The sequence below is a fragment of the Acinonyx jubatus genome, chromosome A3 (genome assembly GCF_027475565.1).
Source record: "Acinonyx jubatus isolate Ajub_Pintada_27869175 chromosome A3, VMU_Ajub_asm_v1.0, whole genome shotgun sequence".
NCBI lineage: Eukaryota > Metazoa > Chordata > Mammalia > Carnivora > Felidae > Acinonyx > Acinonyx jubatus.
In genome coordinates, this window is record NC_069388.1 from 41,704,161 (window position 1) to 41,724,256 (window position 20,096).

General features: G+C 38.4%; 1 protein-coding gene across 1 annotated transcript in view; it reads left to right on the forward strand.

The window, feature by feature from the left end:
• Positions 1–20,096, forward strand: part of PCSK2 (proprotein convertase subtilisin/kexin type 2) — a 272,390-nt gene that overhangs the window by 18,558 nt on the left and 233,736 nt on the right. Inside the window, exon 2 of the mRNA XM_015063231.3 lies at positions 19,373–19,477. Coding sequence (XP_014918717.2) covers positions 19,373–19,477 — 105 coding nt within the window. The remainder of the gene's footprint in view (positions 1–19,372; positions 19,478–20,096) is intronic.

Consider the following 20,096-nt stretch of genomic DNA (forward strand, 5'->3'; position numbering starts at 1 on the left):
ACTGAGCCACCCAGGTGTCCCTGCAATTTCTCATGGTATAATATAGACTCTCTTCTTCTGCTTATTTGCCACTTGTATGTATTCATTGGTGAGGTGTCTGTTAAAATCTTTGGCCATTTTTTTTAACTGGGTTGTTTGTTTTCTGACTGTTCAGTTTTAAGAGTCCCTTGTTTATTTTGGATAATGGTCCTTTATGTGTCTCTTGCAAATATTTTCTCCCAGTCTGTGGCTTGTCTTCTAATTCTCTTAATATTGTCCTTCAGAGAGCACAAGTTTTTATTTTTAAAGAAGCCCATCTTATCGATTATTTCTTTCCTAGATTGTGTTGTTGGTGTGGTATGTAAAAATGTATCACAAACCCAAGGTCATCTAGGTTTTCTCCTATGCTATCTTCTAGGAGTTTTATAGTTTGTGTTTCATATTTAGGTCTATGATCCATTTGGAGTTAATTTTTGTAAAGGGTGTAAAATCTGTGCCTGGATTTTGTTTTGTTTTGTTGTTTTGTTTTTGCATGTGGATGTCCAGTTGTTCCAGCATCAGTTGTTAAAGAAACTATCTTTATTCCATTGTATTACCTTTGCTCCTCTGTCGAAGGTCAGTTGACTATATCTATGCAGACCTATTTCTGGGCTCTCTATTCTGTTTTCTTGATCAATTATTCTATGCTTTCACCAAGACTGTACTGCCTCAATTAGTATAGCTTTACAGTAAATTTTGAAATCAGGCAGTGTCAGTCCTCCAACCTTGTTCCTGTCCTTCGATACTGTGTTGCCAATTCTAGGTCTTTTGTCTCTACATATAACTTTTGGAATCAATTTGTCAATGTCCACAGACCAATTTACTAAGATTTTGATTGGGGTTGAATTGAATCCATAGATGAGGTTGGGAAGAAGTTACATCTTAACAATATGAAGTCTTGCTATCCATGAACATGGAATATCTCTCCATTTATTTCTTTGATACCATTGATCAGAGTTTTATAGTTTCCCTCAAATATATCTTGCACCTGATTTGTTAGATTTGTATCTAACAAATATAAATTCATTTTTGAATTTATGCTAATGTAAATGGTATTGTTTTTATTTGGAAGTGTACTTTCTCATTGTTAGCATAGGTTTTGCTTTTAAGTTACTCAGTATCCTCACACTTGAGTGCTCAGAAGTCTGTGAGCAAGTAGCATTGAATGTGCCCACAAATGTGTCTTGAGCTCAGTCTGTAAGTTCACTATTAGTTGGGCGAGATCAGAATGGTTAATCTTAACTTAACGTAGTTGCATTTAAAAGACTGTACATTGTATCAAGACCATACACCATGATGTGTGTGATATCCCTGCCAAAAAACATAACTTCAATCTAATGGTAAGAAAACATTGGACAATTCCCAATTGAATGGAACTCTACAAAATAACTGGCTTGTACTCTTCAAAAGTATTAAGGTCATGAAAGACAAAGACAGACAAACTAAGAAACTCTTCCAGATTAAAAGAGAGATGAAAACTACATGCAACATGTGATCCTGGATTGACCTTGGTCAGACTTTTTAAAAGCCATAAATAATATTATTAAGACAAGTGGTGAATATTAGTGATGTCTTGATGTCTGCAAGTGAGAAAATAATATTATATCAAAGTTGGTTTTCTGATTATAATACTTATACTGTCTTGTCCTTAGGAAACAAATGCCATGTACAAATTACACTCAGAAAATTCAACAAAATTAATATGTACACATAGAAAACATGATCAAGAAAGTGCAGTAAAATGTTAGTGACTGGAGACTCTGGATAGAGGTTCTATGAACATTCTTTGCCCTATTCTTGAAATTTTTCTGTGAGTTTGAAATTATTTCAACCCTAATCAGTTGGTTCTGTAAAGTCATCAACTTTAATAATTATACTCAAAAAGCATCCTAAGTTATTTAAAATGTTTTTTTTCTTTGCAATTGGTTTTTGCTTTATTTGAATGTATGGTTATACACTGAAGAATAGCAGATAGTATGAATTACTTTGGGGTTGGATCTCCTTCATTGATATTAACCCATTAGAAACATTTTAAACCTGTACTTTTATCTAGGAAAAAACAATTACCCTTCCTCAATGTAAGAATAAAGTCTACTTCTTTAAAAAAAAAGAAAGAAAGAAAGAAAGAAATTGTTTTGAAAATAAATTATCCCAAAAAGGTATATTGGCTCAAAACTATCATTCAAGTCTCTCTCCCTCTATGAAACTGAGAAAATTTCCACTTTCTCAATAGCCATGAGGTTTCATCCAACTTCTGCCACTATAGAGCAGTATGACCTTGACCAAGCTATTTAACTTTCTGAACCTCACTTTTCTTATGTATATAATCCAGATGTCAACTGAAAATGCCCTGTACCTTGAGATCTAAATAAGATTTACTCAAACCCCTCCACCACTCCTGAATTGTGTACGTTTAGAAGTCCTAAGCCCTTCTCAACATTCCTGTAAATTCTAAGGGTGAAATCTGGATCCTTGTTTCACTTCTGGATCCTGTTTTCTGCTCCCAATAAAACTTCTAGGTTAATAGCTGATGTCCTCATCCCACACCTGCAATCTCTATTCTTCATTAGGCTAACAGGTGTGAAAGTCAGCCACCATCTTGATTTCCCCACACCTACCTAACTCTAACCACTCACCAAGGCATTTGTAACTATAATGTATTTTACTAAAGATGTCAGGGATGCAGAGAGGGGATTTATGTTGCAAAATACAAACAACTGTAAAGTAAGCATCAGGCAGGCATAAAGACAACTTTTGGTCACCTCACCACTGGGGCTCAAGCAGTGGCCCCTTTGCCCAATGTCATGCCAGCTTCACATCTCTTACTGACTTCTCTCCCCTTTCTTTTTTGTGTCCCTTGGTCTGCTTATAATTCCTTCCTCTCATGGGTCAAAACAGATTCTTCTCAGGAAGAACAGATCTTTTTGTTCTCTAGGCACCCATGACCTTAGGACTCTACCAACCATCACAAGACTCTCTCAGATAAAGACCACTGCCTCCCCAAGAAGAACTCCAGTGCCAGCTAAGGTGTCCTAACCTCTGCAAAGTGAGACATAGTGCTAGGTACTCTATCGGGCCATTTCCACTGTGAAAATGCTGAGATACTATGAAGCATACTGGCTTTTATTTTACAAAATTAAGTTATCTTTATTGTATAGGTCAAAATTTAAGAGTCTACAAAGCTCACTGTAGAAAATAAAGAGGTAAACCAAAAAAATTAAATCATTCCAAGTTTTGCCACCTGTTATTAACACTTAGGTGAATATTAGCTGAACATCTTTCCAAGCAGTAACCTTAGTTGGCACACACTGTTTTGTTTCTACAAAAGCAATATATTGTGAAAATCTTTCTGCTGCAATGAAGACAAATGCGACATCATTTTTACAGCTATTTACTCTTTGAAAGTGCAATCAGCTTTCTTCCCTGCAAAGTCCCTTTCTTCCTTCACAAGCTTTTCCATTCTTTCTGCAACTTTATTCCAGTGAGACCAACACTGATATTTCAATATTTAACTTAGTCTTGATGTCACTGCTCTCATATACACAAACCAACAAATGTATCCCTTTGAATACAATTCCAAATGAATCCCCTTTCTCCAGCCCTCTTATCGATGTGGAATTTAATATGGCACCAGTGAACTTCATTAAGAAATCACATTTGCTATTGGCTTGGCCAAATCCAGCTTTCTTCTGGATTATTCCAGATTTCAAAGAAAAAGGAAACAACTTGCTTGTGAAGACACCAGCTCAGGTGACTACTTTTCTTTCACCCCTTCTTCTCCATTGTAATCAACCCCAGAGCTGATGTTTGGTAGTGATTAATCTGTCTTGTCTACCACAACTGCTGCAGAGTACTTGGGCCCAACTATGGACAAAAATAATAGATAGTCTCAGTCATGTCTGTGATCAAATAGATTTTTTTTTAATGCTAAAAGACCTGAGGGTATTTCTACCCTGGTTCAATCTCATGAGTTTCTAGGAGTTCAAAATCCCTCTTAAGATGTGCCTTTTGCCAAGCACTTATTAGAGTTCTAGACTGTTCAGAGCTAGAAGGTGCAATATGCATCACTCATTGACTCACAAATTAAGTTTTCTTTGCCCAACATAGTTCTTTCAATCTTTTTGTCGTAAGGAAGGCATGTACTCTCCAATTTGCCACAAGCCTCACCTCTCCCTATTGTCCTATACCTGACTCACATATTTATATTTCCTGCTTGCCTCCCAAATCATTAAATGTCTTACTAATGCCCAAAGAATGCCATACTGAAAGATAGCCATCTACACTGAGGCACACAGCTATTAGTAACTCCTCCCAAGTTCAGTCTAGAACTTCCCAATATTTTCATTCATTCAATAGATATTTATGAAGCACATGCTCTATACCAGGTACTTGTAAGCAATACAAAGATTGTCCACATGGAGCCTCCAGTTGTTCCCAAGTCTGTCTTTTTGGCATACCAGGATAATTTTGAAAGATGAAACTTTAGGTGCTGTGTCAGTAGTTCAAGTTTTTAAGGCTTAAGATTCTTCTGATCCCTAACATTTCATACAAAACCAGCCTGTGTATGAATCTTCCCATAAGGAAGAAGCATTTCCTTACTGTGCAGCATGCATGATCCCCTTGGCTATGGGTCGGTATTGCTCTCCTGGGATTGACTAAGGATATTCAGTTGTCTGACAATGAGAACAAAATGAGACAAATGATCAGAGGACTTAGAGTAATTAGTCACTACCAGCCTTTGATGGCAAGCCACAAGTGCAAAAATGAAAATGTAAAGGCCTAATCTCAAAAGTATGGATCAAAAATCCTTCAGGCTTCCTGGTTTAAGAGACAGGCTAGTAAATGGAGGTGTTCTCCAGAAAATATCTGGATAAAAGGCACCTCCTCTCTGTACTGCAGAAGTTGGTTGGTCCCTGCCCAACCCATGGAGGGGGTATAGCCCAGTGTGAACCTGAGGAATATGGTTTGTTCCCTCATTATCTTGAGCTGTCAATCAAACTATTCTTACCCTTGCTCTGGATGGCAGCTATGACTTTATAGCTGATATAAAAGTCTGCTTTAAAAAAAAGTTTTCTATTTCATGATGGGAATTCATATTTAATTTGTGTATTAGGTTAAACACACTTTTTTATTTTTTTAATTGAAAAAAATCATGCCGAACTATGTTCTTCTCCCTTCCTTCACTTACCTTGCACTCAATCCAGGGAAACCAGTAATGGTCTCTGGGCAGGTGTCAGTAACGTGCAGGGCCCATCCTCTGACTCAGAGAAAGACAAGTTCAGGGTAGGGAAGAAATTTGAGGGAGAGTGAAAAATAGAAGAAGAGCACTGGCTTCAAAGTCAGCCAGACCTTGGTCCAAATGAACTCTGCACCTCTGTCTCCTCATACTTAAAATGGAAATAATAACACCCACCTTGCAGGACTGCTTCAATCAGTAAATGGGATGATTTTTTTTGAAGGGCCTGGCAAGGCAAATTTACAAATGGATTTAGCCATTTTCTGCTGGAAACTGGCAACATCTTGGTTTGTGGCTTCATGCTGACGCCCTTTGTGCGTCAACTGTCCCATCTAGCAGATCCAAAAATGGTGATATCCATGCCTTGCCTTCTGGGAAGAGATGGCAACTGGATGTCCCAAGGCATCAGCTGGTCCCCGATTCATCTTTAGGGTGGACTTCCTGGTATGTTCTGACTGTGATACATTGATTCCATTCATGGCCCAATTATTGACCTTCCTTTATTTGCCCTGGAACTTTGGCAGTCCCCTCTATTCTGGGCTAGCCTCTGCCTTGCGTTGGCCAAAAGAATATGGTCAAAGTGCTGTGGGCCAGTTCCAAGCCTGCGACTCAAGAGGCCTTACACATTCCCATTTGGTCTTTTGCACTGTTGTATTTACTTTTGGAACCCTGCATCATCCATGAGAACAAGCCTGGACATGGCTGTTGGAGGATGAGAGACCATGTAGAGGAGACCTGAGGTGCCCCCGCTCACAGCCAGTCAACACTCTGAAGCAGAACCAACTACATAAACTACAACTGACCACACATGCATGAAGTAGCCCAATCAAGACCTGAACAAACACTCAATGAGCCTAAACTGTTTACCCAGGAAACTGTGAGCAACTGTGGTTGCTGTTTAAAGCTACCAAGATTTGTGGTGCTTTGTAGCACAAATTATCATGGTCATACATGACTGAACCCTGAGTGACTGCGAAGTTTCCTCCAATACTAAAGGGCTTTAATGAGGACCCCTGGGGCTCCTCAGCATTGGAGTGACAGCCTCCCTCTGCGGGTTTGCCTGTCTCCCCAATCCTCAGCTACTGATCATGTTCTTTGAGCTTCTTTGTGAATCACCCGAGAGCCTGACAGCAGAGGCAGCTAATAGTGGTCCTGGGGAGGCATAAGACAAAGAAAGAGTCTTTTGCAGGAAAGGAGGTGATTTTTACCAGTTGTTCTCCAGACCCATTTCTTGTCCATCTCTCTTTCCAAAGTAAAACAGGAAGAAGTGAGAGAATTCAAATAGCTTAGAAGTGTGATCCTGGGTCCAGACTTTGAAGAGGAGGAACTTTGGTTGAGAGAAAGATGTACAAGTCAGTAGGGGTGAACATTTAGAACCTATATACAAGAGGTGGTTCAGGCTGGGGCATGATTGTAATACAGGTATACCTAGGCCTTTGGTATCCTCTTTTCTGCCTCTTTTAGTCCTACTCTCTTCCTTTCTGGCCCGAGAAACCACCATCCCATCAGCAAATCTCAATGGAGGCATTTAGCCAGTCATGGCTTAGGGAGTTAGCCTCCTAGAGATAACTGCACTTTCATGAGACCAAGCTTCAACACACACACACACACACACACACACACACACAATTTAGGATGCAAAGAAAAGCCTTTTAATGCTATTTAAATCCACACTAACTTACCCTGCCTCTCTCACAAAAATTGTCAGCCTGTCCCTTCCCCTCTCCTCTCTTCTTCTTACTGTCTCCTGCCTACTTAACAGCCACAACCTCTCTTTCTATTCTTCTTTTTTTCTATACTGTCATGTTTCTGTCCATTACACAAGTACAATTTTCCTGCTTGTACATTTCCTCGCCAGCCTGTAAGTATCTGTAGGGCAGAGCCTGGGACTCCCTCAGTTCTCTTTGTCCCCCAACCTTATTACAGACTGCAGTCTCTCATCCATAAGAGATTGCATGAGATCCAGGGAAATTAAGAATGGTCTCAGGAAATGTCAGTGTAATGCAGAGCCTAGATCTGACTGTAAAACGCAGAGCCAAAGTGAAACTGAAGAACAATTATCAGCTGGGCTGGTTTCAGTCCTTGATGTATTGTTTTGTTTTCTGTTTTTTTTTTTTTCTTGAAACCTCTTTTTTCTTTTTAAAGTTTATTTATTTATTTTGAGAAAGCCAGAGACAGTGTGAGCAGGGGAGGGGCAGAGAGAGACAGAGAGACAGAGAGAATCCCAACCAGACTCCATGCTGCCAGCTGCAGAGCCCGATGCCAGTCTTGAACTCACAAACCATGAGATCATGACCTGAGCCGAAAGCAAGAGTGGGATGCTTAACAACTGAGCCACCCAGGCATCCCTTCTCCTTAAATCCCTTGACAGCAGCTCCTTTTGATAATAAAATTATAAAAAATCTTTATATGTGGAGTGACATCCAATTCTACCAAACTGGACTTCCAACTTAGCTGACTGAGCATCATGAAAATTAGCACAATGGACAAATGCAAAGAACATGATGGGTCTAAACCAGAGAGGCCTAACTGTATGGGGACTCTGGACCCATCTGTGAATTGGTAAGAAGCTGTGGGGTCTCCTAAAAAGTAAGCAAATGCATAGCAGCACAAAATTTGGGGTGGAAGCCATGCTCACAGACCTTCTGGAGCATCCAGGAATTGCTTAAGTGGAAAAAACCCTGGTCCGAAGGAAAGCAGGCGGTGGGCTCTGTGAGGATTTAACACACCTTTTAATTCGTTCATAATTGGCTGCAGTTCTCAGAGGTTCCCTCCCATTAAGGGATGGGAGTGTGTGGGTTTGGAGAAGAGCTATAGCTTGGAGCTATGGTTATCAGGAGGAAAAGGAAGCAAGAGGTAAGGAATAAAGGCAATAGGAAGTGTTGCTGGTTTCCATAAAATTTTGCAGCATAATGAGAATTTCTAAAAACACTGCAAGTCTGAGCTAGCAACATTATTATACCATCACCCAGCCTGAAGCTTCAAGCTGACAATTTGCTGTGAATTCTTCTTTCACTTGTTTTTCTCCTTCCTTCAGAACCAAACATATTTTGTCTTAAGAAAAAAAAAAAAAAGGTGATGGTATAAAAGAAGGGTGTGTAGGTGTTTAAATAAAGAAAACATGGGGCACCTGGGTGGCTTTGTCGGTTGAGTGTCTGACTTCAGCTCAGGTCATAGTCTCACAGTTCGTGGGTTCGAGCCCTGTGTCTGGCTCTGTGCTGACAGCTCAGAGCCCGAAGCCTGCTTTGGATTCTGTGGCTCCATCCCTGTCTTCCCCTCCTGCACTCATGTTCTGTCTCTTTCTCTCAAAAATAAATAAACACTGAAAAAATTTTTTAAATAAAGAAAACATTTGAAAATATACCAAATGTTGACGTATATGAGACGTCTCTTACTGGGACACTCAGGTGAGTGTTTAGGGACCTAAGACTGTTTTTAATATGTCTTTTCTATTTTAAGATTAGCATTCTACTTGGGGCGCCTGGGTGGCTCAGTCAGCTAAGCCACCAACTCTTGATTTCTGCTCAGGTCATGATTTCATGGTTAGTGGATTCGAGCCCCGCATTGGGCTCCTTGCTGACAGTGCGGAACCTGCTTGGGATTCCCTTTCTCTCCTTCCTTTGCACCCCGCCCCCAATAAATAAATAAATCTAAAAGAGATTAGCATTCTACTTTAAAAACTGAGGAATGCATGAGCATTACATCATCGAGGTCTGTGTAGGCCGCAACCTTGTACTACTGTAAGTTACCCAGCATCTGTCTCTCTCTGCTTGTGGTGCCTTCCTACTTGCATAATGATCTCAGACAGCCCTCCTCAGGTGCTCAGAGGCCAGCAGATGTGGGCTGCACAGTCCAAAGACAAGAGGCAAGAGGATGCCAAAAAATAACAAATGGCTGCAGACTAATCTTCTGTTAGGTCTGCGATCCATTTACCTGTTTCTTGCTACTTTCCAGTTTCAGCTCCATGACACCAGTTAGCTCCATTTCTAACAGAGCCAAGACAGTGCCTCTCATCAGAGAATCCCAGGTTGTGGGTTGCAAGGACATCGCAGAGGGGATGTCACGCACCAGCTTCCTTGTCCTTCGGACGCCCTTGTCTTTGTTAAGAACTCCAGCCTGCAGTCTGTTGGATGTAGAGCCACGGCTGCAAAGGTGGCTGGGGCATAGACCAAGGCTGTGGTGGAAGCAATGTGATGTGAAGGGTGCTGATCGACAGGAGACCTGGGATTTCTGTCGGTGACTCCTTCTCAACTGGAAGAGCCCTGCCCCTCCCCGAATTATAATCTTTACCATTTTATAAGATAAAGCAATTAGACCAAGCCAGGGGTGCAACCCAACGGCCTTCAGGTAACATAACCATTGAAGTGACCTTCCATGTGACAATAGGAAGTGGTGGGGCCTCCAGCTTGAACGGTTCCTCCTAAGGAACATTCTAATTTTATTTATTTATTTATTTATTTATTTATTTATTTATTTATTTAAATGTTTATTTATTTACTTTTGAGAGCGAGAGACAGCAAGCACAAGCAGGGGAAGGGCAGAGAGACAGAGGGAGACACAGACTCTGAAGCAGGCCCCAGGCTCCAAGCTGTCAGCACACAGCCTGAGGCCTGGCTTGAACTCATGAACCATGAGATCAAGACCTGAGCCAAAGTCAGATGCTTCACCAGCTGGGCCACCCAGGCGCCCCTCGAATTTAATTTTAAAAATATTTTTACATTTTTAACAATTTCGATTTAGATATTACTTTAAACTTAAAAAAATTTTTTTTGCACAAATGACACAGGTACACCCATGTTCACAGCAGCATTATTCACACTAGCCAAAAGGTAGAAGCAACCCAAGTGTTCATCAATATATACAATATACATTTAGGACCTATCCAGCCTTAAAAAGGACGCAATTTCTGAGACATGCTACACATCGGTGAACCTGGAAGATACCGTGCAGAGTGAAATAAGCTAGTTACCAAAAGACAAAAACTGCACGAGTCCACTTATATGAGGTGCCTAGAGTAGTCGAAGTCCATAGAGACAGAAAACAAAATGTTGGTAGTCAGAGGCTGCAGGGAGGAGAGAATGAGGAGTTATTGTTTAATAAAGAGTTTCAGTTTTGATGGAAAATGTTCTGGAGATGGACAGTGGTGATGGCTACATAATAATGTGAATGCACTTAATGCCACTGAAATTGTACACCTAAAAATAGATAAAATGGATAAATTTTATATTATGTACATTTTACCACATACAAAAAGATTACTTAAAAACGTAGCTCAAAACAAACAAACAAAAAAAACGTAGCTCACAGGGTTACCACATACCTTTTATCTGGCTCTCCTTAGGTTAACATCCTACATAACCATAGCACAATTATCAAAGTCAAGAAAATAATTGATATAATATTACTAATTGATCTATGGACTTTTTCAAATTTTCCCCACGAATGTCCTCTTCATTGATCTGGGATCCAATCCAGGATCTGCAATGTTGTCTCCTTCCTGGTACATCATGTCATGAGGCACCTGATTTTGAGACATTTCACCTTGAGTGAGGCTAACTTGATCATTTGTTTAGGATGGATGGTGCCTGTTAGGTTTCTCTACTATAAAAGTATTATTTCGCTTTATTTATCATTATATTTCACCCACTAAGTTTAGTATCTGTTGGTGATGCTTGCCAGCCACGATTATTACTACAGTGTTTCCTAAAAGGTGGTAACCAATTTCCATCATTACTTCTACATCTATTAGTTGGAATTCCATTGTAAGAAAGAATTTTCCTTTTGCCTCCATTCAAATTTAATTCCTGAAAATCAGTAAAACAAAACCAGAATAATGTCCCTGCGATGCTCACGGGTGCTTGATTACCCCCAAGTCCTTTCTAGTGTTAAAAATTCTCAGATTCATCCTGCTCTCCACAACAGGAGATAAAAGTCCAAGTTCATACCACTTGACAGTCAAGAGAGGCACAAGTCTTTGGAAATCAAAAGGTCAGCACACTTATATTTTCTTTCCTTTTCCATCCTCCACCCACCCTCACTTTTGAAGTCAAATCTTAACATTACCTTGAGTATATCAGTGGAGTTAAGTGGAAAACACCATTCAAGAACCACTGAGCCTGGAAAATGCACATGAAATATTAATGTTTAATTTGCCCTGGAGAATGTGATTTTTAATGAACAGAAACTAAATCACAAAAGCTGCAGTGTTCTAAAAGATTTTCATTCACACACCAGACTCCTAGACAAGTTTGCTGTGCCCTTGAGGTTCATCCAGTATCTGCTGCTCTGGCCCCAAGACCCCTTCCCACTGTGCCAGGAAGGTTGCTTGAAGGACTCTAACTGAGCTGTTCCAGGCTAGTATCACCAATTAATAGAGCTAATACTGTAGAGTTTCAAGTTTGCACAGTCCTGAAAACTAAGGGAACAATTTTTTTTTTTTTTGCCAGATATTTGTTGCTTGTTCTCCGTTTCTGGGTGACAAACCAACCTAAAACTTAGTAGTACAAAATGACAACCATTTTCTTATGTTCATGGGATTAGGATCAGAAATTCAGGCAAGGCACAGGGGATCACCTGTGGATGGTCCACATAGGAATTTAGTTGAGAAGACTTGGTGGTTGAAGAATGCCTAGCATGGCTGGAGTCTGGAATCATTCAAAGCTTCCTCATTTATATATTTAGCACCCAAAATAGGGTGACTTGAAGACTTGGCCCAGCCAAGATTGTCAACCAAAGCTCTGCACAAAGCTGCCAAATTTGCTTGGGCTTCCTCATAACATGGAAGCTTGCGAGTAGTTGAACTTCTTAATGGCAGATCAGGACTTTAAGAGCAAGTGTTCCGGTGAACAAGGCAGGAAGTCACGTGGCCTTTTATGGCCCAGCCGCAAAAGTCATATGGCATCATTTTCAACATACATTTTTGATCCAAGTGATCACATTCCCTAGATTCAAGAGCTGCGGTCATGTATTCCATCTCTTGATGGGAAGACTGTAGAAGAACTTACACCTATGTTTTAAAAATAGCCACACTCTTCAAAATTGAAACATTGGGAAGATACACACTTTAATAAAAACAAAAAGTATTCCCTTTGTCTGAATACCCTTCCCTTCCTCCAGAAATTTCATGAAATGTTCCCCAGATATCCCTCTGACTGAAATAATCTCTCCTTTGGGTTCTAATGGCACCTTGTAACACTGTTGTAGCACTCTGTACTCTAACAATAAAAATACTTGCCAACACTTACTGAGTGCCCCCTATGTTCCAGGCATTATTCCAAGAACTTTCCATGCATTATCTCACTGAATTCTCAGGGCAACATGAAAAGGGGACTCTCCCATTTTATAAGTGTGTAAACTGAGGCCCAGAAGGGTTAAATAACTTGCCATAAGGTCATATTAAACGGAAGATCCAGAATTTAAACCAAGGTACCCCAGAACTCATGCTCTTAAATCACTCCATCAGAGTACTATTTATATGCTGCTGTTTGTAAATAGACCTTCCCTGGTAGATTGTGAGCTATTTTACATGTCATATCTATCTTTGTGTCCCCAGTGCAAAACACAGTGCCTGGCTTATGACAAGCAATAGAAAAATGCAGAAAAGATGCAAACAGGCAATTTGAAGAGAAGGAATTAAAATGTTCAATAAATATAGGAAAAGATGTTCAAACTTTAAAAACAAAGACATCCAAATAAGATGGCATATTTTGTTTATTAAATAGGCAAAATTAAAATTTCAATTAATAAATTTCAGTCCAGTGTTTGGAAGTATTGGACAATGGATAATTTTATTCTTACTTTTACAACTTACTTACAACTTGATAGGAAAAATTTGGGGGGATATTTGTCAAAATGCTGATGTTCACAATCTCTAATTAAATTAGTGCATTCCTGGGATATATCCTTCAAAAAAACCCCTCTCATCTGTGCATATAGTGACATTTACAAGGCTGTTCATCACAGGATTTTTTAAATAACATTTTTATTGAAACAATGCACAAATCATAAAATTGGCCCTTTCAAAATGTACAATTTGATGATTTTCAATATATTCAAAAAGTTGTGAAATCTTACCACGATCTACTTTGAGAACATTTTGATTGCCCCAAGAAGGAACCCTATACCATTACCAATCACTCTGTATTTCTGCCTCCTCTTAGCCCCTGATGTAAATACTAATCTACTTTGTATTTCTATGTGTTTTTCTGTTCTGGACATTTCATATAAAAGAAGTGATACAATATGTAGCCTTTTTTTTTTTTTTTTTGGTCTGGCTTCTTTCATTTAGCATTTAGTTTTTAAGGTCCATCTGTGTTATAGCATATATCAGTATTTCATTCCTTTTTGTTTCCAAATTATATTCCTTTGTATCTACATACCACATTTTATTTATCTACTCACTTATTGCCAACACTTACTGAGTGCCCACTCAGTTGATGGACACTTGGGTTGTGTCTAGTTTTTACCTATCATGAATAATGCTGCTAAGAACATTTGTGTACACGTCTTTGTGTAGATATGATACTTTCATTTCTCTTGGATATATACCTATGATTAGAAGTGCTAGATCAAATGAAAATCTGTGCTTAGTATTTTGAGTAACTGACAGACTGTTCTCCAAAGTGTCTGTGCCATTTTATTATCCACTAGCAACGTACAAGGGTTCAAATTCCTCCATATATCCTCACCAACACTTGCTGGTTTTTAATTTTTTTTTTTCTAGTGGGTGTGAAGTAATATCTCATTGTGGTTTTGATTTGTATTTCACTAATGACTAATAATGTTGAACAACTTTGCATGTGCTTATTGGCCACTTTGTATATCTTCTTTGGAGAAATAACTGCTCAAATCTTTTGCCTATTTTTAAATTGAGTTATTTGACTTTATTGCTAAATTATTCTTTATATATTCTGGTTTGAGTCCCTAATCATAGATATGAATTGAAAATATTTTATCTCATTCTGTGGATTGTCTTTTCATTTTCTTGATGATTTCCTTTGAAGCACAAACATTCTTAATTTTAATGAAGTCCAATTTTGGGTTTTGGGGGTTTTTTGTCCTTTGTACTTTTGGTGTCATTTCTAAGAAATCATTGCCTAGCCTAAAGTCATGAATATTTACTTGTATATTTACTCGTATGTTTTATTCTAAGATTTGTATAGTTTCACCTCTTACATTTAGGGCTATAAATAATATTGAGTTAAAAATTTTATGTGATGTGAGATAGGGATCCAAATTGATTCTTTCTGTGTAGATATTCAGTTTTCTAAGAATGGCTTGTTGAAAAGACTAATTTTTCTCATTGAATTTTCATAGCACTGGAGTTAAAATCAATTAACCATAAATTACCATAAATTATTTCTGGACTCTCAATTTTATACCATTGAACTGTATGTCTCTCCTATGCCAATACCAGACTATCTTGATTACTGTAGCATTCTATTAAGTTTTGAAATGAGAAAGTGTGAGTCTTCCAACTTTGTTCTTTTTTGAGATTGCTTTGGCTAATTGGAGTCCTTTGCATTTCCATATGAATTTTAGGATCAGCAAAATTGGGGAATATTTCAATCTTAAAAATCCATGAAAATGGGATGTCTTTCCATTTATTTATATCTTCTTTAATTTATTTCAATGATATTTTGTACTTTTCATGTACAAGTCTTATACTTCTTTTGCTAAATTTATTTTCAAGTGTTCTACTTATTTGATGTTATTGTAAATGAAATTATTTTCTTAACTCTATTCTTGGATTGGTCATTGTTAGCATACAGAATTATAATTGATTTTTGTATATTAATTTTATATCTTGTAACCACACTGAACTCATTTGTTAATTTGGATAGTTCTTTGTGGATTTCCCAGGAATTTCTACGAACAAGATGATGTCTTTTGCAAATAGAGATTTTTTTTTCTTTCTTTTCAATCTGAATGACTTTATTTCTTTTTCTTGCCTGATTGTCCCAGCTGGACACCATTACACTGTTGAATATAAATGGAAAGAACAGTCAAACTTGTCTTGCTCTGATCTTAAGGGGAAAGTAATCACCCTTTCAACATTAAATATGATGTTATGTGTGTTTTGATAGATACAATTATCAGATTGAGGACATTCCCTTTCATTTTAAGTTTTTTGAATGTCTTAACATAAGAGTATTTGATTTTGTGTAATAATCAGCTAAATAAATACTTTTCTTTTTCAAAAAAGCCCTTTATTCTATTGATATTGTTATTACATTAACTGATTTTCAGCTGTTAAAAGAACCTTGCATTCCTAGGATAAATCCCACTTAGTCATGGTATATAATCCTTTATACATGTTGCTGGATTCATTTTGCTAGTGTTTTGATGAGGACTTAGGGCCCGATATTTGTCAGGGATAGTGGTCTGTAGTTTTCCTGTGATATCTATCTTTGGTTCTCATATGAGGGTAATAGTAGCCTTAGTGAAATAGTTGGGAAGTGTTCCTTCATCTTAAATTTTTTGGAAGAGTTTCTGAAGGATTGGTATAAATTCTGAAAACATTTGGTAGAACCCACTAGTGAAATTATTTGGGCCTGGTCTTTATTTTACAGGAAGATTGAAAATTATTAATTTAATCTCTTTACTTTTTATAGGTCTATTCTAATTTTCTATTACTTCTAAGTAAATTTTGGAAATTTATATCTTTCTGAGAATTTGTCTATTTCACCAAGGTTATCTAATTTGTTGACATACAGTTATTCACAGTATTCCCTCTAATATTTTTTATTTCTATAGGTTGGTAGTGATGTCTCCTCTTTCATCACTGATTGTATTTATTTGAACCTTTCTTTTTCTCGGTCAATGTTCTTAGAGTTTTGTGAATTTTCTTGAACTTTTCAAAGAATAACTGGGTCTTGTTGATTTCCTCTATTTTTTTTAATTTTCTATTTCATTTATTCCAACTTAAATCTTCTAATTTCTTTCCTGCTATTTGTTGGATTTAGTTTGCTCTTCTTTTTCTAGTTCAGTTATTGATTTGAGGTCTTTTTTCTTTCACAATAGGCACTTACAGCTATGGATTTCCCTGTAAGCACTATTTTAACTGCATCCCAAAAGTTTTTAAATTCTGTTTTTGTTTTTCATCGATCTCAAAGTATTTTGGAATAGTCAGTGTAATTTATTCTTTGACCCACTGATTATTTAGGAGTATGTTGTTTTCCAAATTTCTAAATTTTTCATCAGTTATTGATTTTTTTTAACATTTATTCATTTTTGAGAGACAGAGCATGAGTGGGGGAGGGGCAGAGAGAGGAGACACAGAATCTGAAGCAGGCTCCAGGCTCTGAGCTGTGAGCACAGAGCCTGATGTGGCGCTCAAACTCACAGACTGCAAGATCATGACCTGAGTTGAAGTCGGATGCTTAAGCAACTGAGCCACCCAGGCGCTCTTCATCTGTTATTGATTTTTAATGTAATTAGAATTTGTGATCAGCTAACACACTTCGTATTATTTTCGTCCTTTTAAATTTATTGAAGCTTGATTTGTGACCTAACATATGATCTATCTTGGGGAATATTCCATGTGTACTTGATAAGACTTTGAATTTTGCTATAGTTAGGTGGAATGTTCCATAAATGTCTCTTAGATTTAGTTGGTTTTTGGTTTTGTTCAAGTCTTCAATTTACTTTTTGGTCTGCATAGTTCTTGGTTCTGCTTATTATTGAAAATGGTCTACTGTTATTGATCCATTATTTATGCCTCCCTTTAAAAAAAAAATGTTTATTTTGAGAGAGAGAGGCAGACAGCGAATCCTAAGTAGACTTCATGCTCAGCATAGAGCCCGATGCAGGGCTCATTCTCATGACTGCAAGATCATGACCTGAACCAATATTGAGAGTTGGATGCTTAACTGACTGAGCCACCCAGGTGCCCTTCTATTCCTCCCTTTGATTTGTCAGCTTTTGTTTTGTGAATTGGGGGCTTCATTGTTACATGCATATGTATTTATAATTATCTGTCTTTTTGATGTATTAACCCTTTTATCACCATAAAATGTCATTCCTTGTCTGTAGTAACAATTTTTGTTAAAATCAATTATATCTAGTATTGTCAGTCCTTTCTTCTGGTTGTTGTTTGTACAGTATATCTTTTCACATCCCTTGACTTTCAACCCATTTGTGCATTTGAATTTAAAGTGCATTTTTTTTTGGTGCAAAAAGTTGATTTATTAAAGCATAGGGACAGGACTCATGGGCAGGAAGAGCTGCACTGGGGGTGTGAAGAGTGACTGATTATATACTATGGAGTTGAGGGAGGTAAAGGCAAAAGGGAGGCCTCCGAAAGGAATTTCTTATACTAACGAGAACTCATAAGATACCAGAGGCCTGGCTATTGTCAAGCTAAGTTGTTTTCCTCTAGTAAGGCATTAACATTAAGACAATAGGGAGTTCCTGGAGAAATGTTATACTCTACATTTTCCTCAAGTATTTGTCAGTGGGCTACGGATTATAAAGAAATTTAATTTTACCTACCATTTCCTGCTTGCCTTTGTTCCCCACAGCACTCCAGAGGGGAGGATAATGTTGGGGTTCCAGGAAACTGAGTCTATAGGTTTCTGGAGATTAGGCTATTGATAATATTGCGTTTTTCTTGTAAATTACTGAGACATTTGTAAACTGGTGGAGACTCATGTCCTGCATGACTATGATCACTATCAGTTAACCATTTTTTTTTCTTTCCTTTGCTCTTGGGCTGCCAGGAGTGCCTGAAGAATGTCACACATATCCCACTCTCGGGGAGCAGGGTTATTGTTAGCTTGTGCTTTGCCTTCAGCTTGCCTTATGCTCCCTTATCATACCCTTCCAAATGTAAAGCGTATCTCTTCTAGATAGCATATAGTTGAATAATGTTTTTTTATTCATTCTGTAACTCTGTCTTTTGATTAGAGTTTTCAATCCAATTACATTTAATGTAATACTTAAAAGATGTTGACACTTGCTTTTTTACCATGTGCTTTCTATATGTCTTATAAACTTTTTTCTTTTATTCTTTCATAAAGTCCTTTTTGTGTTAAATATTTTTAGTACACTTTTTTTAATTTTTTTAAACACTTATTCATTTTTTGAGAGAGAGAGAGACATAGAATGAGTTGGGAAGGGGCAGACAGAGAGAGAGAGACAAAATCTGAAGCAGGCTCCGGGCTCTGAGCTGTCAGCACAGAGCCCGATGTGGGGCTTGAACCCACGAACCATGAGATCATGACTGAACTGAAGTCAGATATCAACTGACTAAGCCACACAGACACCCCTTTAGTGTACCTTTTTAATTACCTTGTTGTTTATTATACTATATATTGTTTAGTTATTTTCTTGGTGGATGCCCTGGAGATTACAATAAATAACTTAAACAAATTAATACCAACTTAATTTCAAAAGTATTGTGCTATTGTTGTTGTACTAATACATCTCTGTACATCATAAGTCCCCAAATGCAGTTTGGTCATAGGACAAGAGAGTCTTATGTTCTCTGATTCTTACAGGCCCTGATGAGCAGACAAGCTCTCATTATTGTGGTTTTCTGCAACTAGTTCTGACACTCATACCTAATCCCAAGGATCCATAAGTTAGGGAGATAGAAGGAAATCCGGTCCACCATCTAATAGGTGCTTACTATATTTACATGGTTGCACTGTGCTCAATATGATGAAAGGCATCAAGGAGTCACAGAGAAAGTCTAAGGTACAGTACAGATAATGCAGCTGTGAGGGCAGGAGTACATCACAACACAATTCTGGAGCAACCAGACATGGAGTATAAATACTAGTTCAAGGGAAGAGAATGGAGAACTTGGTGTGAGTATAAATATAAAGAGAAGACTCTATGGAGGAGGAGATCAAAGAATGGGTAGAAACTAAAGAAATAGAGGAAAGAGTAGAAGGTATTTGAGGAGGAGGGGTGAATGGGCAGTATATAGAGAAAACGAAAGGAGTACAGATAGGGAAATAGATGTCCAAGTCTGATAGGAAGGAAGTTTCCAGCGGTTTTCTCACATATACTTCATCTCATGGAACCCTTGCATGCAGCCCCAGCTTTGGTTTCCATGTCCTGGGGCCACCCCCAGAAGCTAACTATGTCCTATGTCTGTTTGACTCTCTACAGCTCCCCTTCACTGACGGCCTGTACCACTTTTACCACAATGGCCTTGCAAAGGCCAAGAGAAGACGCAGCCTACATCACAAGCAGCAGCTGGAGAGAGACCCCAGGGTGAGTTTCCCTGGACACCTGCCTTACAACCTCTGCTGCCACATCTGAGCCCACTGAGGGAATGTATAAAGGGATGGGTGGGGAATTTTGAAGTAAAGACACTCAAGTATTATGATAGGCAAAATGGATCTTTGGCAGAGTGGTACTGGGGACTCTCCACTCCTCTACCTTGTGCATGATAAATAAATATTTTATAGGCTGTGGAGACGGTGGGGAATAAACAGGGACACCACCCCTTTACTGGCTATCTTCTCCTGCATTATTGTGTTTGGACTTCTGGTTCCCCGGGAACATGTTTTGACCTGTGATGGATGGGAAAAAACCAAGCTGTTTAATGAGTTGTTTTATGGAAGGTTTCTTCTGGTGAGTCCACATGTTTTGAGGAGGTTGCTGTGCCCCATCCTGGATGTGGAGAAATGAGCGGGTCGGCAAGTGCCTGGCTCATGGTAGACAATGGGCTTCTCAGTATCCATGCAAAGTTGCAGCCTTTCTCTCCATATTTTCTCACACCCATCTAATTTACCACCATGCCTTAATGGTGCTCATGACCCCCATTTTTAATTTGGAATCTTTACCTTGCTCTTGGAATCCAGATCTCATTTCCTACTCCCCCTGGAAA